This window comes from Pleurodeles waltl, chromosome 1_1 (genome assembly GCF_031143425.1).
Source record: "Pleurodeles waltl isolate 20211129_DDA chromosome 1_1, aPleWal1.hap1.20221129, whole genome shotgun sequence".
In the NCBI taxonomy this organism is placed as follows: Eukaryota; Metazoa; Chordata; class Amphibia; order Caudata; family Salamandridae; genus Pleurodeles; species Pleurodeles waltl.
The window spans coordinates 399388811-399413105 of NC_090436.1; the positions used below are offsets into that span (position 1 = coordinate 399388811).

Consider the following 24295-nt stretch of genomic DNA (forward strand, 5'->3'; position numbering starts at 1 on the left):
ACATGCCTTTGGGAAAGGCTAAATCACATTAATTGTGTGGTATTTGTTGCTGACCAAATCCACTTGTGATTGAACATCTTTCGTGCAAACATCTGAAAGACATTTCATAGATGTGTGAAAGATATCTCTTTTTTTTGCATATTTTGACTCTTCTGCTTCGCTGCACTTTAAATATATAAGAGAAGTACATACCATTAAGAGTCAGTGACACCTTAAAAAATAAACAAAATTTTTTAATCCACTGCATTAAAAAAACAATCATAGTTGCACAATAAGAAACACAAGCACAATCCAATGATGTTACAATATTTACATTCTAAACCCCCTCTAAATACATTGTATCTCTAGTTAACATGTGCTTGTTTTCCTATATGAACGCCAAATTGTCCAACGTTTGGCGTGAGCAAATATTTTTTACATCAGTGGAACTAAAAAAAAATCATGCTCCACATACTGGTCAAGTTTCAAAAACAGCTTATCCACAAACGGAGTCCATTATAACATGGTGATAAACACTTGGTGGTGGTTAATTATTTTGATGTATCTTTGACCCAAGATGTGCCTTGGGGCATATCTTTCAATCTGATATTCGGAAAGAATTCAGAAAACCTCTTGCGAGCCATCTCCCAGTTCTGTTTGTTCTTGCTTTCTGCAGGCATGTCCTCAACTGAAGTGGGCATTTCAGCACCCAAACCTGCTTTTTTCTTACGTATCAGAAGTTGGATCTGTCAAATAAATTATATACTGGTAAGTTTGATACATCTTTGTACAATTTATAAATATTAAACACAAGTTGTATTAATTAGTCAGCTCTTTAATACGTGGATTAAACTTTTGCCTGGTTTGTGGTGTACCTACAGTCAGACAGTACCAATCAAAAATGTCCTACTAATAAGTCCAATGTTTCCACCCTCTTACTGGGTATCCCAATTCAGGTAACACTTTATTTATTTTTTTACAAATATTTTGACTGTTTTTTAAAGGAGCAAAACAATACCCACAGTACAGATGCACACTGCCACCAACAAGCTATTCCTCTGCCGTCTCCACCAGGACCCCTCCTCCCTAACCTAGTAATTGTCTTATCCTCTCGTCACCTTCTTGAGGGGGTCTAGCCAACTCCCTCTTCTACATAGAGGCTTTCCTGTTTTTGGGGGGGGGGGACAGTTCATCAAGTTCTCCATTTCCCCCACAGACTCTGTCAAACTTCGTACACCACTCTTTCTGCCATACCCACATTAATTCTCTCCCACCACTTTTTGGCTGGTGCTGTTATTCGGCCCACATTCTGGCCACGTCCCTTTTTGCTACTATAAACCAGAGCATGCAAAACCTTAATTGTCATTTAATCAGTCACAGCATTTGTAAAGTGCAGCACTATCACCCCCAAGGTTATCTGGGCGCTGAGGGTGCTGTGTGTCCATCAAAAAGTCACATCCTGAGTCTCCTTCTGAAGTCCGCTAGGCAGGGGGCTGTCCTGAGGTGGAGGGGCAGGCTGTTCCAGGACTTGGCTGCTGTGTAGGAGGAGCGGCCTTTGCTGAGATGGATTTGGAGTGTGTGTTTAGCGAGGCAGAATGCATTTATCTTGCTGGGAAGTAGAAGCTCAGTCGATAGTTGATGTAGGACAGCCCTAGGTTGTGGACAACCTGGTATGTGAGTGTGAGGATTCTGAATTGACATCGCTTCTAGATGGGTAGCCAGTGGAGGGGGAGGATGAGTCTGGCCACAGTGTTCTGTAGTCTGGAGTCTTAAGTTGCTGGGATGACACACTGGCATACAGAGTGTTGCCATAGTCAAGGCGGCTGGTGACCAGGGCGTGTTTGACTGTCTTTCTGGTGTCAGTAGGGATCCATTTGAAGATTCAGCAGAGCATATGAAGGATGTAAAAGCAGGAGGAGGTGACCAAGTCAGCTTGTCAAATCACGGATAGGTGGCAGTCAAGGATGATCCAGAGGTTTTGTGAATGGTCCGATGGGGAGGGCTTTGGTCTGAGTTCTGCTGGGCATCAGCTGTGGTCCCATACAGAGGTGTTCTTCCCAAAGTTCAGGACTTCTGTTTTGTCAGGGTTTAGTTTGAGGCAGCTGTTTTTCATCTATGTTGCTATGTTGGTCATGGCGCTGCGGAAGGTGGCTTTGGATTTGTTGGGGTCTACAGTGAGTGAGAGGAATAGTTGAGTGTTATTGGATAGGAGACTACATTGAGTGCGTAGGATCTGATGATGTCTGCTGGAGGGACATGTAGATGTTGAACAGGGTTGGGCTGAGGGTGGATCCTTGGAGTACACCTCATGTGATGTTTGTGCGTGTAGAAGTGAAAGGAGGAAGGGGGATGCTCTGAGTGCAGCCTGAGAGGAAAGAGGCAACCCACTTAAGGCCATTTTCTTGAATGCCTGTGTTGTGGAGAGTGTAGTGGGAGACTGTATCGAATGCTGCTGAGAGGTCCAGAAGGATCAGAGCTGCCAACTCTCCACATTCGAGAAGGGTCCTGATGTCATCCATGGTGCGATCAGTGCAGTCTCTGTGCTGTGGTTAGCCCAGAATTCTGATTGTGAGATGTTGAGAAGGTGGTTTTGTTTGAGGTAGTCGGTGAGCTGTTGGTTGATGGCTTTCTTGAGCACTTTGGCTGGGAAGGGGAACAGGGAGGCTGGCCTGAAGTTTTTGAGGTTGCTGGGGTTGGTGGAGGGTTTCTTTAGGATGGGTCTGACCTCCGCATGCTTCCATTCATCCGGGAAGTTTGACGTGGAGATGGAGGCGTTAAAGATGCAGGTTAGTTCTGTGCTAATAGTGTTGGCTCCAAGGTTGAAAAGCCGGTGAAGGCAGGGGTTGATGGGTGCCCCAGAGAGGATGGATGACGTGATGGCTGCGGTGGTCTGTGTGGTAATCAGGGACCAGGAGGTTCTCGTGCGGCTGGTGTTCGCTGCTTGAGAGAGGTTGTCCAGGCTGGAGGAGGAGGGCTCAGAGGGTTACAGGGGGTGTCGAAATTGTTGTATATGTTTGTGATCTTGCTGTGAAAGCAGTCTGAGAGGGTGCTGCAGAGTTCCTGGGATGGGTGGATGGTGGTCTCTGTGGCTATCGGGTTAGAGATGTCCTTGATGATTTTGAAGAGTTCTTTCGTGTGGTTGGCTGCAGTGTTGATGCGGGCAGTAATTGCTTCTTTTTTGCTGCCTTGATGTGGTGGTGGTAGTTGTTGAGGGCTGCTTTGTAGGTGGCTCTGTCAGGGGGGTCGTTGGTCAAATGCACCAGTCACGTTTGGAGTTTCTGAGCTCCGGACTGTACTATATTGCTGGCTTGGAGGTGTTGTTGGTTTTAGCTGGTATCAGCGGGGTGACTATTAGTGGATTTGGTGATCCAGGTGGTGAAGTTTTAGACGACCTGGTTGGGTATGAGTTCTGCCATGGGCTTGGGTTGTGTGGTGCCTAGGGCCTGTACCCATAGAGTCTTGGTTACCTTGCCCCAGCTTCGGTGGCAGGTGCGGAGATGCTTGGAGGTGTTGTGCTGGGAATTGGAAATGGTAAAGTAGACAACAATGTGGTCGGTCCAGATGCGTTCAGTAAGGTGGGTGAAACTAATTCTATCACTAGAAGTGAAAATGGAGTCCAGTGTGTGTCCAGCATTGTGAATGGGCTTGGTGACCAGTTGGGTGAGGCCGATGTTGCTGAGGTTCTCTATGAAGGAAGTGTAGTTGGTGTAGTTGGGGTTGTTAAAGTGAAAATTGGGATCGCCAAGTAGGACATCGTGGAGGGAGTTGATGGCGAGGGGGGCGATGAGGTTGGCGATGCCATTGCAGAAGACTGGACTTAGTCACGGGAGTGTTATGCGAGGGTGCCTTGCATTGTGGTGTTGGCACTGGTCTGGAGTCAGAAGTTGAGGTGCTCCATGAGGGACTCTGAGTCGTCGTTGGTGATGGTGCTTTAGATGGTTTCCTTTAAGATGACGATGACCATGTTTGTTGGTGCGGTCTCGGTGTATTATCTGGTAGCCGTCAGGGGTGGGCGTGGCAATGTCAGGGTTTGAGGGGGGTGTTAGCCATGTTTTGTTGAAGACGATGACGTCCTGGTTGTGGGTGGTAATGGTGTCCCAGATTTCCGTGGCGGGTTTGCATAAGTAGCAGGCGTTTAGTAGGATGCACTGGAATGGTGCTTAGTTTTTCGCAGTCTTCTGTGTGGGTGCAGTGCACATGTGGGCCGTACGGCAGGAGAAACAGCAGTGTAGGCAGGTGAAGGTTCCTTTGGTTGAGCATGAGGAGGTCACAAAACAGCTGTTGATGGGGTGTCTGACGTTCAGGGCCTGGAGCTCCGTGGTGGTGTAGCAGTGGAGGGGTGGGAGGACCAGGGGTCCAGGTGCTGGGTACGGTCCAGGTGCAGACAAGCGCAGGTGGGCTTGCCTTCAGCATGGGGTGTCCGCTTCGCGACCAAGCTGCAACCTTCATTATATATCTTGGGAGATGGGAGGGGCTGGGTGGGAGGCAGTAGGGAGGGGGCGGTAGTGGGACGAAGGAGGCATCGGCAAGGGTTTCAGCAGATGCAATTGAATGCAGGCGGAGCGGCTGCAATAAGACTGAGGAATGCAGGGAGAAGCTGTCGCAAACAGGCTCAGGAATGCGGGCAGAGGTTTCAGATGTAAGCAGGAGGGCTGTGGAGGGGTTGGGAAGATGTGACTGGCCCAATGGGTCCTTGTGGGAAATTGTGTTCTCAGGATGTCAACACTGTTTGGAATTCCAGGTATAGCTAGCTGGGGCATCTTCAGAAACTCTAGTGCCAGGATATCCTATAGATGGGGCATCCCTTCCAGCTTGTACCTGTTCACCTTGAGACATCTCCAAATTGTATGTAAGAATGTGCCCTTCGCCTTAATGCATTTACTGCAAATGGGGTTAGCCATTTTAAATAATTTACTTCTATTATAGTATACTCTCTTTAGTATGCTTAGTTGTATTAACTGCAGCCTAGTGTTTACTGTCACTTGCTTGGTGTGCATCAGGGCCACCTCACAGTTAATATCCTTCATGGCTAGTATATCCTTCTCCCACCGAGGTCTATGGTTCTGGAGATTATCTGGGGTGTTGTTAATCGTGGTGCGGTAGAGTTGTGGCACTGGCTTTTGGACAACATCACCCTGCAGTATCCAGTTGTCTAGTGGGCTATAATTGGGCATATCCTCCGAGTTCACCCCTTCTGTCCACAGTGTGTGTGTTAGTTGGATATATTTAAAATTTTGAGTGGGCACCAACTGAAATTCTTGCTGAAAGACTTTGCATGATTTTAGCTCTCCGTCTTCAAGTACATCGCCCAGGGATTCTATTTCCATTAGCTACCATTGTCTGAAGCCTATTAATTCACACAACTCTTAATGCTGTCCCCTTCCATAAGGGAACAGCCATTGTAACCTTTCCCTGCCAGCCCATGGGCTTCATAGCTGCATCCCATGCCCTCAGTGCGGTTTTTATGGGCCTAGGTAGGTGACTCCTCTCCACTATAAATGTAGTGCATATAGGTATCTCAGGCCATCCGTGCCCTCTATATTCTGGTAACTGGGTCAGTATGTGGTATAAATCCAGAGTCGTTAATAACTTAAAGATGCGTCACTCAATAATATGCCTGTAAGTTGGGAAGTGCTATGCCTTCAATGTAGCACAACCTGTAGAAAGTTCGTAATGCTATCCTGGGGTGCCCCCATTCATTCCAGAGCAAAGACTGCAGAATAACCTCCAATTTGGAAAAATAGGCTTGTGGGAACTGGAATGGGGTGTTCTGCAATACATAGAATTGTTTAGGCAGGGTGATCATTTTAAAGATGGAGGCCCGTCCCATGACTGGTAAGGGGAGTCTGAGCCACCTGTCCGCATTGTGGCAAATCTTCTCCAGGACTCTATCTAGGTTCCATTTAATGATACAGTCACTGTTGGACATCACTTCAATGCTCAAGTATTTAAAACCCCTTTGTGTTGCCTGAAAGATCCAAAGCAGACCTTCAAGGCCTTCTCAGAACCTTAGCTGATAGAGGGTGGAAAAGTCCAAGTTAATACGATAGCCAGAGTACGTTTAAAAATACAGGAACAGTGACAAAACCGCTAGGAGCGCAGTCATGGTCCTAGAAAGATAGATCAGCACCTATTCTGTATAGCGTGAGATCTTTTCCGGGTTCATTTTTCACCTGTGATTGCAGCCCTGCAGCAGAGCCAGCACCAGCAGCTGCAGTCATAATCCTAATAGTCCTTGAACTGGTCTGACACCACCCCATTTACCTTCACTGCCACTGTGGGTGCTCTGTATAACAGGGACATCCAATTACAGAACTTGGGGGGGAAACTCAAAATGTCTCATGGTGACTTGTAGGTGTCTACAGTCAATGGAATCAAAAGCCTTTTTGGTAACTAACAACACTATGGCCTTAGGGTCTTGTTCTCCCTTGGTGGCATCCAGCCATACACTCAGCCATCTAAGGTTAAAACATGTTGCCCATCCTGGCATGAATCCTATCTGGTCCTCGTGAATGAGGGAGGTAATCACTCTAGCCACACTCATTGTCAGTATTTTAGTCAATAGTTTACTCTGTGTATTTAAAAATGAGATAGGCCTGTAAGAAGCACAGAACGCTTTCGATTTGTCCTGTTTTGGGATCACAACTGTATTGGCATGGTTCAGGTCTGGCGGAAGCTCCCCAACATCCTTTGCTGCGAGAACATATTTCTGAGGTGTGGTTTAAGAAGTGGGGGCAACCATTTAAACAGTTCCATGGGAATTCTGGTGGCTCCCGATGCCTTCCCTATCTGCATAGTACTCAGCGCCTCCACTATGTCCCCTAAAGACAAGTCGTCCTCCTCTAATGCGTCACGGTCTATTTAATTTAGCACGGATAGCTGTACTTCCCCCCAAAATGCTCTTCTATTTTGTGACTTATCAACCTGGAGGGTTGTAAATATCTTGTGAACTTAAAGCATCCACATTTTTTGTCTTCAGGGCTGTGTGATGTCTATAACGTATTTACATAATGTGACCTCCGATGGTCAAGATCCCCTTTCGTGTCAGGGAAAAAATTTCATCTGCAGGGACAAATATGCAGTCCAAGCGTGATAGTACTTGTGCACTCTGTAAAGAAAGAAATATGGTCTATCCGTTGGGTGCCTTACTCTCCACGTGTCGCTCATGCTCAGCGCATGCATGGAGTGCACCAGGGACGTAGGTGCTCACGGCAACAAGGCTTGGATAAAACCTTTTTTAGTTCCCTATTCATCACAGCATTAAAGTCACCCAACACAATATGCAGATCTGGTTTTGCCTCAATTAGGACAGGCCGCACTTTGTCAAACTCATCAATAATTTATTTTGAAATTATTTTGTCAATAGTTATGGTTATGATCTTTGCTTGTGCTAGAGACTCCAGTCTTTTTGAAATATCACTGTCAACGGTTACAGTTATGAACCTAGTTTTCATTAGATTCTTCATTTTTTTAAAAGAGCAGACATATAGGTAGAGAGAGTCTTATCTTTTCCTATGATTAGTCTATATTTTGTGGTTCTGCCAATAACAGCTGTTTTTTCTTATAATTTTTTTCTTATCGTCGCTGACATGATTTTCTGTGTGTGTACATTGCTGGCTGCTTTTTTTTACACTTCGTATATATGAGATCATTGGGTATTTTTTCCTTTAGTAGCAGACTAAATTATTACTGAGTGACCTTCTCTTTTTTTATATACTCTCTATATATTTGTGTTTCCTTTTTGATGTATTTAGAGTCACGTGAGTCCTATGGTTCGTTTGATCCCAAGGAACTCGTTCCCGAGGAGGGGAGGGGAAGGAGTAACGCTGGATGCCTGTCAAAGTATGGGTTTAATTGGTTTCACCTCTTTTTCACTGAGTTCACACACGAAGAGATGTTGTGTTCAGTTTGGACATTTTTTTACAGTATTTCAGATAACTACTTATTTTTTCTTTTTCACACAGGCTCGCTTATTTAGGCTTTTTACAGTGTAGTGTTTAAGTAAGTAATTTTGATTCTTTAGATGATTCATCCAAGACATTTGGCATAGCAGAAAGAGTATCACATTTATTGGTTCTGACGAAGCGCCGCATGGTCCGTGGGGGCAACGAGGGCGCGAAACATGTTGACTATATATATGATTATGTACTGAAGTCATAGGGAAGAAGGTCCCTATTATACTTTTTTCTAGTGAGTGGGGGACCCTTATTCCATGTCCACTCCTGATTTGTTTTTAATCTTGACCAAGGCCCTTTACTCCAATAAAATTTATAGTTTGGAGGTCCTTGAGCCAATTTTCTTCTGTTTTTCTTCTGCTTTTCACTTTCTACAAGGGTGGGTTTGATTTCTTTCCTAACCCTGGTTTTTGGCACACGCTGTTACTGAAGATCTCCGGCTAAGTGCCCCGTCAGACATTGCAGTGCCGGTCTGTCGTGGAGTGGGCCTTATGATGAAGCATGACATCCAAAGGATGTGTGAGGGCCTGCATTCCTAAACATTATGAGTACCGGAGTTGAACCTGTGCCCACACACTTTTTGCTTAGGAACAGTGTAGCTTTTTTGATGGTTTAATGATTTGGGAGGTCGTACACTGGACCTTACTTAATCTCTCGGTCCCTTTTCTCCTTGTTTGCCGCACTTTGTCAAGGACAGCGCGCTGCAGCTTGGGAGCGGCCTATATATCAACTATCAGGATGTCTCTCCTGTTCCACTACCCCGGTACTGCCACATTCCAACCCCCAGGATCTACCCATTGATTGTCTACCTAAAAGAGATAGTGTTTCTTGGTAAGAATAGCCACCCCTCTGGAGCCCTCATAAAACTCAGCATAGGCTTGTAGAACACAGCAACCCCTATTAAGACATTTGCAGTTCTTCCCCGCAGATAGTTACTTGTAGGAGCAAGAGGTCCAGAGAAAGTCGACGGTTAACCTGCGCTACTCCTCCTCTTCTAATCTTACAGTCCAGCCTGATCACAATCCATGATAAAACCTTCAGTCATATGGGCTATACAAGTCTTTTGTCATGACATCTTGTTTGTCTGTCTATTTCTTCTGCCAGCCCTGCCTATTATGTGTGTGTTGCCAATAACAGGAAACTTAAAACTGGAAACCCCTTGTCACCTTCACCCAAATTTTCTTACCTGTGGGCTCCATACTACCCACTTTCCCCAACTTCAGAAAGGTTTGTCGTCCGCCCTCTCTTACCAACATAGCGATTACCTCAAACTTAAGTCTTAACTCCTCAGCCTCTTTTCTCCTTCCTCACCAGCTTATCAAACCATATACAAAGCACCAATAAAAGTTTATATGGGCTGACTCATTTTAAGACTCTGGGTGTGACAGAGAGACCTTTTATGCCCATCTATTGGGCTGTCTTTTCCCATGTCTTTGCTCGGAGGATCTGTGTTCCGCAGTGTCACTAGATGCAGTGGGGACCTGAGCATGGTTGCGGTGAATATGATGTCCTCCCCCTTCACTCAATCATTGGCAGTGGTGCTCATCTCTATTCATACTGCCATGTTCCCCATTGCTATGTTCCTTATACCACTGGATTTGTTGGCTGGTCATCAACATGGGCATTTCTTCCACCTATTCCTAATCTCTGTCCAGAAAGTCTAAAAACAGGGTCTTGTCTTGTCAAACCACCCAAAGCTTGGCTAGGTATAAAAAAAATATACTTTATATTCAAGGCCTATAGTTTCTGTTTCACCTGCCTGAACAATTTTCGCTGGCATTGTACTGGCTTGGAGAAAATAGGAGAATATTAGTCTTTTGGGTGACTATGCGATCTCCTCAATCATCCGAACTGTGTGGAGGACCAGGTTTTTATCTCTATAGTGGAGGAATCGGGCTATTATTCCTCTGGGCGGTGATCCTGGGGAAGGGGTGGGTGGCTGCTTTGCCAAGGCCCTGTGTGCTTATTATAAAACAGGATGACAGCTGTTCAATGAGCAAAATGGTGAGTAACAAGTTTACCAGAAATTGTTCCGGGTGAGGGCTCTCCACTCCCTCCACAAAGCATAGGAAATGCAGGTTGTTTTGACTCAAACAGATTTTTGCATCCTCTGCTCGGGCTGCCAATTCAGATGGTGAATTTTTCAGTTTTTTAAGTTTGCCTAACTTCTTCACGGTCCCTTCTAGCGTTGCAATGCGGGCCGCTGCTTTTGTAACTCATCCTGTTACTTTACATAGGTCTTGTTGGAACAGAGTCTACATTCTTCTTTTATTTGCATTTTTTCCATTTCATAGATATTATGAATCAATTCTTTGATAATCTTACCTTGTTTCCAACTTTATCATACAATACCCAAAGCATTTCGAGCTCCAAGCTCTTTGTCAGGGGTAAACACTAAAGCACTTCAAATTGATATCTCACACTTGTTAAAAATGGTCAAGCGGAAAGTTGTCCTACTATCTCTCTGAATTCGCAAGTGCCTCCAAAGTGTCTGGAGACACTCGAGAATCTGGAGAGGCACTCTGATAGTTTTGCGCCTTATTAAAGTAGTATAAATATAGAATGCTGCCTGGTCTTGTTATCCAGTAAAAGAGTGAAAAAAATGGAGTTATTAAACACAGATTATCACTACCTCTAACAGTAAAACACTATTTGAAATCAGTAACATGTTCCAGATATATGAATACTACAGTCAGTGATGGGGGATTTCCCTTTACAAATAGAAAGCCACTACCACAACTAATGCCGTTTTGAGCCAACCATTTGGGAAAAAGATGACCGTACTAGGAACATGTTGAAGACACATTTCTTATGTTCAATATCATCTTTACAAGCATGTTAGAAAATTAAGAGACGCATGTTGAAATCAATTTTTAAAGACGTGTAATTATAATACTGAGTGTATGCAGACTGAAACAAAGAAACAGGTTGTACCTAATTAATTTACAACATATTTACATTCGTAGTTTGATGGGTGCTACACTCTACTCTGCTTAAAATGTTTCAACCCTGTTTCATAGAATATGCATTGTGAAATTATAAGAAAGTTGTAATAATTAATTTACCACAGATTTCACAATTTGAATTTCATGTTTGCTACACTCATTGAAACCTTTCTCCCATCACAAATGCATAAGGTGCATGTATAGATAGAAATGCAACATTTACATCATTATTACATATGTAACAGCAACATTATTTCCCAATGGGAAGGATAAAAATATTAGTACAATGAAAAGCAAGATAACTAACCAAATTTATTTGGATTACATCAAACTCGATTTGGAATGAGAAAAGGTTTTATGATTTATTGGTGTTGTAAACAATGGACATTTTTTCGTGTTATTTTAGAGATCATATTAACTCTCGTGTATTGCAGTTTCGTTTATGTGTCACTGATTTACGAATGTTGGTAATCCCAATGAGAGAATTTCAACATTTTGTTTGACCTATGAAGCTGAATTTGACACGTGCAACAGCAAGGTAACGAGCGATCTGAAATAAATATTCTATAGACAGAAATACAATTGTTTTAATACTTTAAGTGCAGATAATTGTGTTTTGGGGCTTTAAATATTGATCCATACATGTTCTAGTCTATCTGTAGGTGTATCATGCACAACTCAAAGATTGGAAGAATGGAACACAATACACATATGACAGCACTGTACCAATACACACTGTTTAACGCTCTGTATGAGCTACGTCATCAATATGGATATGAAGTGCTTGTTGGTGAGTTTCTCAAGATCCCAAGTGGGTTTAAAGCTATAGAGGATGAAATGTAGTAGGGAATCTTTCAATATTGAATTGTGGTGACAAAACTGTGATTTAGCTATAACTTGGCAAGAAAGTATATGACTGAAAATTAAGATTTTGGATGTAGCACTTTGCTGCTCTCTACCTTAGCACACATCAATAATAATTTGGGTGTCAAAATAAATGGATGTATAGTTACAGAAAGTTTTGGTAATTATTATCTGTAACAACTTTTGTATAGCTGGAACGATTTATTATAAGAAATCATGGCACTTTATAAGATTTAGGTTTACTTTTGCAATCTTGAAGAAGCAGGTTTAACAGAGCGAAACAAGTGTTGGCTGTGGGCAAAATAAACCTTCCAAGACCCATCTTAAGAAATGCTTATGGCAATGGATTTTAAGAATATATTTATAATATACTTGTCTGCAACACACTGGAATACTGTTTTCTCTCTGTATAATAACCTACTCATGATATTTCAAATGAAACAAATGTGTAACAAATACATTTGGTTAGTTATCATACCTTTCGTTGTACTAATATTTTCTATGCTCCACATTAGAAAATAACTTTATAATTTTGAAATGTATATGTTTGTTAGGTTAACAACATTGGGTTTGAGCAAGTGTAGCTCCTAATACATCTTTAACCCATAAAGTCTGAACATATGTAATAGTATTACTAACATTAATTATATTTCACTATTGGTTTTGTGTGCAGTTCTGCTCGACTTGCACAGGGTTATAAAACTCTTAGAGGCAGAGAAACATTTTGGTGGTAACTGGAGTGAGATGCATATGATTTATATGCACTTATACTGTATAGAATACATACCTCAAAAACAGTTATTGTATACTAAAGCTTGCATAAGCTAATTTTTTGGCAGACCTGAAGTCCATACTCTGGTATGTGCTTTGTCTTTAGTTAGGGATCGAGGTGACTTGGTTTACTTGCCTATCGAGAGTACAATTACCAGGGTTAACCTGCTCGTTTTTGAGGAAAGCCTGTGTATATGTATGTCTCTATTGCGAAGAATGTTCCACTGTCCGCAAGAGATGAGGTACTTAGTGATCACTGGAACACTGGGTCTGGTGCTACGATCTGAAGCTTAAGTCTGCCAGCTCAGAAGGGTAAAAGCTAGGAGTAGTGTCCCTGTATGTTAAAGATGAATTCTACTTTTAGAATCTGGGATCACTCTTAATATTAGAATGTTACCTAGGTCTCTCATTTTATCCTGAGAGATATCACAAGCTCCCAAAGATAAGGGATATGTTGGTGAGTCAACCACATACCTCTGGGTCAGAAATACAGATTGATAGAGGAAGCCTGCAGAAAGAAGTGTTCACGTGAACCCTCAGGAATCCACTTTTTAGTAGCAGTGATGTGTGGAACCCTTATACCTTGAGTTCCACAGAAGACATGCAAGCAGGAGTTAAAGATGCCCGGAATATATAGGATGGTGTGTTGGAACAGGAAGTGACTTAGTATTGACAACTAAATAGGACAGATAAATGCACGCCATCCGTAAATTAATTTTGTTTCAGTCACAGAAATGGTTCACTGGCATCTTAAGAAGAACTGGGAAACATTGAAAGTGAGGGGGTACTCATGATGAGTTAAAACTGGAATACTGATATTACCTTGCAATGCTTTGAACATGTATTACATGCTACTTACGTTTCACCTACCTGGTGTTTACTTGCATATGAAAAGAGAGATGGCAGAAAATGTCAGGTTTAGCTTGTTGAAAGCTTATTGCAATATGGATTTAACATTTACAATCAAGGTTAACAAGAGATTATGCTCAGGCCGCCATATTGTGTTAAATGTTTGAATCTGAACAGAACACAATCTCACGAGGGGCCTCATCACACATATGGTGCATTTTCCTGGTTTTTGCCAGGTGCACCTTTCAAAAGGTGTGCCCTGTCCAAACAAGGAGAATGCACCTTATTAGCATGAATGCGCTACCCCCCCAGGGCAGCTGCCCTGGGGAGCAGCGCATTCAAGTGAAAAACAAAGCAGCTTTGAAGCAGTCGCTCCATGTTTCACTGTGCAGGCAGCAACCTGCCTGCACCTTTAGGGGGAACTAGAGATCCTCTTGCAGGGAGGTGACAGTGAGTGACTACACCCACCTGCAAGGGGAGGTCTGGGGGGGTCCATAGGAACCCCTTTCCCACCTCTAGAGGGCTGCCATCAGGGAGCGCACTAACAGTGCGCCACCACTGTCAGTGCGCCTCCTGACAGCTTCTTTGACTCTGCGCCTGCAACCTTTCTGTATGAAGTAAGAGATAACTTGACTTAAGACTGAGCATTAGGACTTAAAAACAGAATAGAACACTTGATAGTATTTTCATTTTTACTACATCAATCATTCTTTGCCAACAACCAAACTAAGACTGCTATCCCCTCAGGTTTCTACAGATTTAGACCAAGAGGGGAAACATCCACTCTTGGAAGGTTATCTATTTACAATGTGAATGTAATCCCCAAATATTTAGTGTAGGGGGAACCCCAATTAAATTGGTACTTGCTTTTTCATCACAGTACTATTTTCTATGGCAATATGTGATGCAGAATCTCAGATTTTTCCATGTTAATCTTATATCGGGAGAGGTTCAGGAATTTTTAAAAATGATTAATCAAACTGTCAAGTGATCTATCGGGGTTCCAAGATTCTAAAGAGTATAATTGTCAAATCATATCAATTCCATAGACAGCACCGGTTTGTCAGATGTGGCATGTTAACAGCTCGATAGAGCACTGGGAGCAGGGAGTAACCCTATCTGGTTCCCCAAGCATGTAAGTATTCCTAAAGTATGGCTATTTAACAAGATATGAGGTAAGGGGTTGCTATAGTTGGCCATTCTAATTTACAGAAAGGCTGTCTCCTCCAGGACTATTCTTTTTTTTGTTTTTAGAACTGCCTGTCAAAAGTCTTCACTACATGACTGAAACAGACCAAAAAACCTGAGACATTTTTTAAAGACTTTTTCGACAGAGCAGGTCATTCCTCATGTTGTCATGGGCTTGCCCATCCTTCACAAACCTCAACCAGACTGGAAAGACCAGTCCAGGCGTAAGATGTTCAAGCCTATTTGTCAAAATCTGCATATACATCTTGGTGCCAATATTAAGTAGTTCTATAGTTCTGAATGAGAAATAGCATAAGGGATATTTACCTGGTTAAATAGTAGTACTGGTTGTAACAGTAGCTTTGATTATCAAGGATTTCTCAAATCCTGTTGTTGCTATGCGACTGTATAGTTGTGTTAACGTGGGCACAAACTGTAAGGCAAACATCTTATAATAGCTGCTGAGTAGGCCTTCTAGCCATGATATTTTATTGATATTAAGGAAGCAAATAGCTTTGAGTACTTTCTCCTTATCTATGCACAGGTCCAGCTCCTCTGCCTGTCTGAGTTATTACAATCAAGTGTGCCTCTGAGATGTATATTTTTAGACCTTACAGATTATGGGTCTCAGCGGAGAATAAGCTTTCATGATACTGTCTTATCCTGGCCATCAATCTCAAACCCCAAATAATATTTTTTTTTCCTTTGTTGTCGGGCCAGTTACATTTTTTTAGAAGCAGGCCCAATCCTGCTTTATTTCAAATATTGTTTTCAATTGACCCTGATAACTGTCATTTTCCTTGAGGAGTATAGAAGGGGTTCGCCTATAATCCTGCTCAACTGATTTGAGTTCAGGCTCGACTTTTTGAATATCCCATCGGTATAGGCTGAGTAGGTCTGCCATAATAATAATGAATTTCCCTCTCAAGACTACTTTAAATGTGTCCTAAATGACCAAAGGAGAGACTTCTGTCCCTTCATTAAATTTAGAATAATTCTAGATGTGGACCTCTCTCTTTCCAAAATATTGTGTCTCTAAATGTGTAGGATGCAGGCACCACTCCCTTGCTTCACTGGCTAATTTATCCTGCCGTACATGGCCTATAACTGACAGATAGTTCATGGATAGCCTACTTTATGAGGTCTGCCATCGCTTCCCAGTGTAAGAAATATTGTCTGTGTAGCAGTTCCTATGGGTTAGCGAGAATTTATTTTCTTAATACCCCTACCCTTCAGCTTCAAATAATTTACCTTCCCGAAGGGGCTGTTGATTCATTGCGCTTAGGTTGATGAACCTCTTCCTCATGGTATGTGCCATGTTAAGTCTGCAAACACAGGCAAATAAAGGATTGTGCAGTGCTAGTTCACATTCATAATCTAAGCATGTGATTTCACTGGACTTTTCAGGCTCTCTGGATTAAGTCAGAGAACCATGTTATTTTCAAATTCGAAAGGTTTTAGTTTGTGCTTTTCAATTTTGTCATGTCAAGTTAGCAATAACTATGTTATCCTTCTTTTCCTTGACCTCTCTGGTAATCAGGCTGGTTGTCAGGTCTCCAGAGAACAGGTAAGTAAGCTAGAATGTCACCTGGCACTAATGTCTCATCTAATAGGAGCCTACCTCCTCTTCACATAGTGAATCCATTTAGTCATCAGTCATCTCATTCAACATGGAATTCATCATAATAATGACCCTGCTGCGGCTATATTGCCGCAATTAATCCTAGTTAGGGTCTATCCAACTGGTTAGTACACTGTATATAGATGTTAGTGTCTGAATATTCTGTGCAGGGTAGTTTGCAGACAGCATCAGTCTGTCTAAGTATTTGTTTTCAGGGTTGATAATGACTATGTATTATCTCCCCGTCTCTCACAGATATTATAATTCTGTACAAGCTGTGATATAATCTTATAAAAATGTGGATTTATTTAGCAGTTTAACATTAGGCTTGGAACACAAGATGTGACAAAGTTTGTAACCGAAATGTGTGGACCAACAGAGGCCCTGTTGCAGAATATACTTCTTGAAGCTGATCTTCAGGCAGAGAAGATCTTCCACATCAGGTGTGTCATCACTCAATGTAGAGTTTGTAGCCCCGGTTAGAGAGAATGATATGTGGACTGAAGGTGCAAATGCTTCTGTGTGTCTTAGGGGCAGGTGGTGTTGAAATTGCATCTTTTTGCAGTGGTTTACTTTTTTTGATATCTTGTCTGTGAAGCATAAGAACATCGTTCCAGTAGGTGCTTTCAGGAATAACGCTGCAGGACCAGCAGTTCTACTTTCAGGAGCCTAATGAGTTAAAATGTTCTGGTCCTCTCCCTCTACTTCAATAGTTATAGGAGCAGGTGTCGGTTCTTCATCCTGGAGTTCTGAAAATAAGCCCCTGTTATCACTCTAAATAGCTCAATAAATGGTCTTAGTATAAAAATCTGATCTCCTGGCTGATACGACGCCACAGCCAGCACCCATTGCTTTCAAAGAACAATGACCAATCAAAAATAGTTACACGTCTGAAACTTTCTGTCACCATGATTTCTAAGCAAGCAGAGGTTACAGATCCTACTGCACACCCTGATCTTTATGGCCAATGAAAGTATTTTACTTGTGGTAAAATGTAAAGTAGGTGTTTTCCATTATTTTCTAGTCAAAAAGTAAAAGTACTCAAAGTAATTCTAATTCACTAACGCTTAAGGCTGGACAGCAACCAATGAGAGAAGGGCCCAAATCCCCTCGAGCTACTCTTGCAAAACAAAGGTTAATAGTAGTTAGCAGCAAAGTAGTTCACAATAATTGCATCAACAGTCTCACAAATTGTCCATCAGTTCACTTGTTTATTCTGGTGTCTTTAAAGTAGATCAGATCATATAGGTAGTTTTTTGGAATTCCCGCAATGTGGATAGCTCCTTTTATTTCAGAAGGAAGCTTTTATTTACATTTTAGCTTATATGGTCTTGCTCAGCATTTGATTAGTCTATGAAATCACTACGATACTATGACGGTGATACACATACCTTAGTTGTGAGGTTATATTGTATGTAGCTGTGATATTCAAAGTATGGCCTGGGGGCCACATGAGGCCCTCCTGACTTTTACTTGTGGTCCTCTGGTCAACAGCAGCACTGGGCTGATATTTACTCTAACACTATTTAATTTAAGGGTTACTGAAGTTAAAGAAAGGAACACCTTCAGTTTAAAGACATCTTGCAGCAAATGTCACTCAAATTAAAAATGTTTATTTCACTAACAAGCAAAATCGTTTCACCTTAGTACATCTGATTATGTAAGTGGCATTGAGAAGTATATATTTTTTTAAGTTAACTAAGACGCAAGTCAGTTGTTATGTGCACTCTTTCAATGACCTGAGTTCGTATAATACATGACCAACATTAAAGTTTATTAAACAAAACACAGGACAAGGTTTTGTATGGCGCGCGACCTAAAGTCCTGCATTTTAAGGCAGTCCTTTATAAAATAATGTACTCTGGTTAAGTGGGGAAGCTGGGATTAATCCTAGGTTTCCTGGTTTTCCCTCCCCCCGCCACCTGGCATTAATGCGACCCTCAGTCATATCGCGGACCAAACGTTCTGGCCCCTGGGAAAACATTTGTGAGTACCCATGGTATATAGGAATGATGGAACGTTTTTTAAATAGGATAGACAAGATGATTACGCTTAAATTTGGTTAGCGTAAATTGTGGATTGCTCCACTTGCTTTCAGACTGAAAAATCAACCTATGATGTAACATATATGGTTCTACCCGACATTTGAAACAGCTTTGAGATTGTCATGATACTATTACAGATATACATACTTTGAGTGGTGAGTTTTACTCTCTATATATAGGAATGATTTCAGTTCAAATTTCTTAGCATAATGACATGTGATGTTTCTCGCACGAGCTTCGACTAGTTCTAATGACCATTTGCTCCTTCCACTTTTAGATCGAAATATTTACCTCGGTGGATTATTCAGTTCAATCCGTGACTTAAGACGCTCTTTGGTTATTATGGTAATTAGACTACAAACATGCTATAGCGTTTGAGTTTAGGGGATAAAGTGGTTGCTATGGTTGGGTTACAAAATATGTGTATTACCCTTACAGTTTGTGACGGATTTTGAGCTTGAAACGACAAGTACAGGAAGATGTAGTATTGAATTATAATTTTGGTAAGAACCTTGGAATTTATAAATCTCTGAATTAAGAGTTGATCTAGGCACTTTTAAATAGACACGTGGTTGGTTATGCATGTAGCATGAGCCATATTAGGGACTTTTACTATTCTACTCACACTCCCCTATTCACTGACTTGGTGTGGTTCTATATTGCATGAATAATTCACTTCTAATTGACTTTTCACACTTTGCATTTACTGCCACATTGAATAAGAAATTGGGTACTTCTTTGGAGTTTTATTGGCTTATGTTACTTGGTTGTAGTATTTTTGACTCTATACTTTGTATCTGTTGTAGCCCTGTCAAAGTCGTTGGACTACAGACTTTACGATGAAACGTGTTGGCTTTGGAAGTTTTTGGTGTCTACTTTGAAGACACCAGAATAAACAAGTGAAGTAATGGACACTTTTGGGCTCTGTTGATGAAATTGTTTTGATCTACTTTGCTGCAAGCTACTATTAATCTTTGTTTTGAGAGAGTAGCTCGGTGGGATTTGAATCTATAATCTAGGGGTCCTCACTCCCCTCTGTGTACTATTTGGTGGCTACCACGTCCCTCCTTTGAGCTAATACTAATAAGAAGTACACTTTGGACACACACAGGTTGCGCTTCTATGGTCCAGCCACCACTTGTTTGTTGTTTTCAATAAGAGAAGGGCCTTATCCTCTCAAACGCTGTGACAGAGGCCACATTGCTCCACTTTGACTTGAAATGCTCTTTCTTGCTAGGACCACACTATTTAAATCCCATACATCTAGAGCTCAATTCTAGTGGTTTATTTCCTCAAAATCCTCATTCTTTGTATGCCTACTGTTCACATGTGTAAACACAGGATCAAATTTAGAGTCAACATTGCATTATGGGATTGATGCTGATAATTAGAGTCATTCTGGACAACCAACCACAAGGACTAACTTTGAAGAGTACTTACACTGGTTTGAGCCCAAAATTAGATGGTAGGATTATGCATACCTTGGAAATCAACAGCAGATACATGCTGCAAAAGTATTTTAAGCATGAAGATTCAATTCTCCTGCTGATGTGTTCTCCACCACTCCAAGTTCAAGGATATCTACAGCAGCAGTCCAGCTTCTTTGAATGTCAGTATGTGTCAGTAAACGCCCAACATCAAGGCCTGCATTACTGGTTCTAGGGCTATCCCGTCTAGTACAGAATAACAGGGAAGGAGTAGGAATCTATTCATTCTCTATACACGTGTACCTGCATAAAGCCATCTACTTGTATTGCATTAGGCAGGAGATATTTTCAGTGTACATACTGTGCTATGTTACAAGTTTTTTAATAGAATCTAATTTTTATTTATATGGCTTCTCAATACTTTTGTATAGTTAATGACATGGCAGTTTGCCCCAGGTTAAAATACTCCCTGGGAAATCCTGTAGTTTAACTTTTCTCCTAACCAATATTTGCACATCCATGCCAGTCCAGCTCCTGCACTTGTGAGTCTTACTTTGCATATCTCTATCCCAGAGTAGTCCTGTTCAGGAATCGTATGGGTTCAGCATTTTGCTATTCTTGGCCATCTACTGAAGCTTCCCTGTGCCACTGACTATTGTTATGTGAATAACCCAAATTGATGTCTCAAATGAGTCTTGCAAGTGTATATCAACCCGTGCTTGTCAGAATGTGAGCCATATGTTCATTCCCTTAAACAAACTGTGTGTAGTTATTATATTTATTATTAGGTTGTGTTTTTGCATGCTGTGAAATACTTCAGAGTGAATCCTTAATTTAAAATTAGGCTGTGTTTGTCACAAAGCCCTTTTATATTGTTTTTGTACCTCAGAGATCTAGAACATTGAATAAAGAGCTTCAGTGCAGTGTGTGGGTCCCTAAAACTAAAACGTAAGACTGGAGTGATCTTTAAAAAACAATCTTAGCCATGTTTCTTCAATTCAGCATACGTGAATAAAAAACTTACCGGGTCTTTAATTCCACTTCCACGTTTGCCTAATCCCTCTCCTTTTTTCCACCCCATCTTCTTCAGCATCTTGTGTCCTTTGTTAGTGTCATTAATTTCTCTTTAGAGTAAATAAAAAGAAGAGTATTAGAATAGTAATAGATAATTAACAGTGGGATATTAGATATATAAACAAAAGTTTAACACTTTAAAAAGTAGAGACATATGTCCGTAGTTTACACACACTTTTAGGAGGAACAGGTCTCCATCATGTGACTAATATGGATTATTATTTACAGCCATTCTGACTGGATGAACTACAATTCTAACTTAACTATAATTCTTTCATTTTCTACGCACTGGTTGAATGATACTTTATTTTGTTACTTGTTGTCAATTGGACACTGTTCTTTAGGTACAATTACAAATTTATAAGACCAATACTCCTATGGAAAAAGAAGCTGTGGATGTTGTAGCTGGGTAGCAAGTACTGAGGAGTGGTTATTGACCACAAATGACAGGCTGAGGGCAGAGCAAGGCTGTGGGAGGTTTTGAGGTGAGTACGAGATTTGAATAGTGGGAACCGGGAGGAAATCTTAGGCCCCTCTCAGGAGGTCTCTGTGTTGGGACAGATTTGATGCAATGCAGCTCCAATGCCTTCATACACCTTGATCTTAACTTTGAAGTTTCCAGGCTTCTTCAAAGACCATCCCTATGATGGACCCAATCCAGCCTCTCCTGTAGTCGCCACTGCATTGCCACAATGCTTTAAGTAATCCACATAGTCACTTTGGTTAGATTTTCTTCTCAGGATCTAAGCTGTGGCAATAAGTCCTAATACATAACATAGCTATCTGACTTTTAAAAGCACATGATCAAAGGAGGTAGGAAATATGAAGTGAATGTGACATACATTTGGGATTCCGAAACTGTGTTTAAACACACAGAGGCTCACATTGTAAGTTTTGCTTCACTCAAAAGATGCTCCATTAGGCTCCCAGGTTAAAGAGAAAAAGATCCCAAAGCAGCAAAGCATCACAGCCCTCGAGACTACATTAATTTATCCACTTCTCAACAAAGGAATCTAAGGGTCTGACGTCCTAGATGTATCAGAAGACATCCACGCACAGGAGCTGACCCACCTCAAAGAAATCCGAGACAGCATTAAAACGGTTTTATTCCTTGCCAAACTACAGACTCTTTATGTAACACAAATATAAAGAAGAGAAGACAATATAATTTCTGCTTGGGTGTCATGCTACATGATCTGTGTTCATATTTCTTTTTTAAGTATATTTTTATTGAATTGTTAAGTTTTAGAGCATCAACATATAAACTCCACGTCTTGAAGATCAGTGAAACCAAAACACAAGTCATTTATAGTACACAGTACCATAAAAAATTCTGCTATGCTGGAGTGTTTGTGAACAAGAAGCAGTTACATGGAGAGCGCAACCAAGTATAGTATGGAGTCTGCATCTCACAAGGGAACCAAATGGCAAAAGGTAAAAATGAAAAGGGGCGGGGTACATGTATGTGGTGTAGACAGCATTGTATGTGGGGTAGTTACGGTGGCAGCAAACTGATGAAGGGACTCTTGAGGTACACCTTGAAGATGACGTGGACAGTGACTTGCATAATATAGAAATCGTAGTTAGGTTACCAATAGGGGATATCCCAAAGTATCTCACAAGACCTCTCTATCATCAAGTAAAGGTAACCACTCACAGGCATACCATATCTAAAGCAGGGTAAAGCCTCCCACGGAAATCCAAGATAAGCTAACAGGGTGGTATGACCTCAAACCCCACCATGATGTGCTGCCATGCAGGCAGGCCAAGCAGAGCGAAGTCACAGGTTACTTATCCATACATGCAGCTATAGGAATCGGAACCTCAGGAAGTGTCTTAAAGATGTGGCACTTTGTGGTAGTCCAACCATGTACCTCAAGTGCGACTGAACAGCACTGTTTGATCCTGCAGTCTATTAATGTTCATGTGCAGCTAGATGGATTAGTTCAATCAGCCATTCAGCCTATGTTTGTACTTGGTACATCAACTGATCTTCAGAAACCGAGAATCCAAATTTTAGCAGTAGAAGGCGACAAGACCGTCCATCATGCATGTTTTAATATTTCTGCCACCAAAGTAGACTAAGATCTAAAAAATCAGAAATGCCCTTCTATGCTTCCAAAGTATACTTAACACGAGTGAAGTTATTTTGTATTAGATTAGGCAAGAAGATATGCAAAGTCAAAGTGCCCTGCAGCTGCGAAGCCCAAGAAGATTACTCAATTGCTTAATATTATTTGAGTGTTTTTGCACCCTGCAAACACAATGTGAAAAAACAAACTCTTTATGGAAAACTCAAACCGAAAGCTGTGATGAGACAGGTGGCTTAACAAGAAGTCCATGAACCAGACAACCATCTTTCCACTGGCCTCATAATGTGAGTTTAGCTCAGGACATCATCATAAAAGTCTTAAAATACAGCCACCTGTATTCTAAACTCTGGATGGTTAAAATCCTGAAGATGCAAACCTTAGCGGAAAACTGCAAACAACGCAATACGTGGATGAGAAGAAGGACACAAAAATCCATATGTTTCCATTGAGAGTAAAGGCGAAGGTCAAGTCAGAGGGTCTTGTTGATAGCCCTTTCAGTTGGACCCATGTCTAGAACCCCCTTCCTTGAGCTTGGAGCTCGAGTAAACAAGGAAAAAAGGAAAAAAAGAAAAAAAAAAAAAAAAAAGAAAAGCCTGTCCTTGAGGAAACTCCCAAAGGATATGAAGGGGTAAAAGCAAGTAATTGTCAGAAAGCTAGATGAAATGAGAAACATCAGAATCTACTACAACAACCTTTACAAGTCATGGCATCAGCCATCACAGGTAAAGATGGGCATACCCACAAGCATAGAGAAAAAGGCCCAAACACAAATCTGGATGTGGACATAAAAAATGGGAGACAGAACTTCAGTTACAGACAAGACCAATTCCTCAATGCAAGGCGAGCATTCTGTGACAGAGACATTAGACGTTAGGGAGGAGGACAATGAAATTAGTACCCTAATTAGGTAAAAAGCCAAGACTTCAATATATGTTCAGGAAGCTCATAGGAAACAACAAAGGGAGCACACAGAAGCTAGTGATCCAGAAGTTTACATGAAAGACCTAGCATGCAGAATCCTGAGGAACAAGTAAACTTACAGTCCTCCCAACTTCTCAAGTTTCTAAAAAATGTAACTACTCAAGGGAGTCAAAACACCCAATGGATTAGGCAGCTCCAGTAAGAGATCATGAACTACCATCAGCACACTGGACATACTTATCGACGAGTTAAGGAAGAATGAGCCAGAAAAGAAAGGCCCCCTAAGAATGAGGAAGATAATACTGCATCCAAAATAGTAAGAAGTTTGTTTAAAACCATCAGAACTTACCCCACCATATCCAATGCCTCACTGACACCTATGACTGGGATAGAGGAAGGAAGAACTGCCATAAAGAACGGCACAGGAATAACCAGGGCAGCTCAGCAAGATGAATGGGGGATGGAACATGACTGATTTCACAATTTGAAAAATGGGGGAAAAGAGGCATCAGCACACTTCCAAACTGGGTAAGGGAAATAAAGTCCTATGTAGCAAATAGCTT

The 24295-nt window shown here is 41.5% G+C and overlaps 1 protein-coding gene across 2 annotated transcripts in view; it reads right to left on the minus strand.

The window, feature by feature from the left end:
• Nucleotides 1-216: 216 nt before the first annotated feature.
• Nucleotides 217-24295, minus strand: part of AGGF1 (angiogenic factor with G-patch and FHA domains 1) — a 321895-nt gene continuing 297816 nt past the window's right edge. For both annotated transcript variants that reach the window (XM_069223545.1, XM_069223537.1), the window contains exons 13-14: nt 20669-20768; nt 217-725 (exon numbers count right to left, since the gene is read on the minus strand). In XM_069223545.1, coding sequence (XP_069079646.1) covers nt 531-725; nt 20669-20768 — 295 coding nt within the window. In that variant the 3' untranslated portion in view covers nt 217-530. The remainder of the gene's footprint in view (nt 726-20668; nt 20769-24295) is intronic.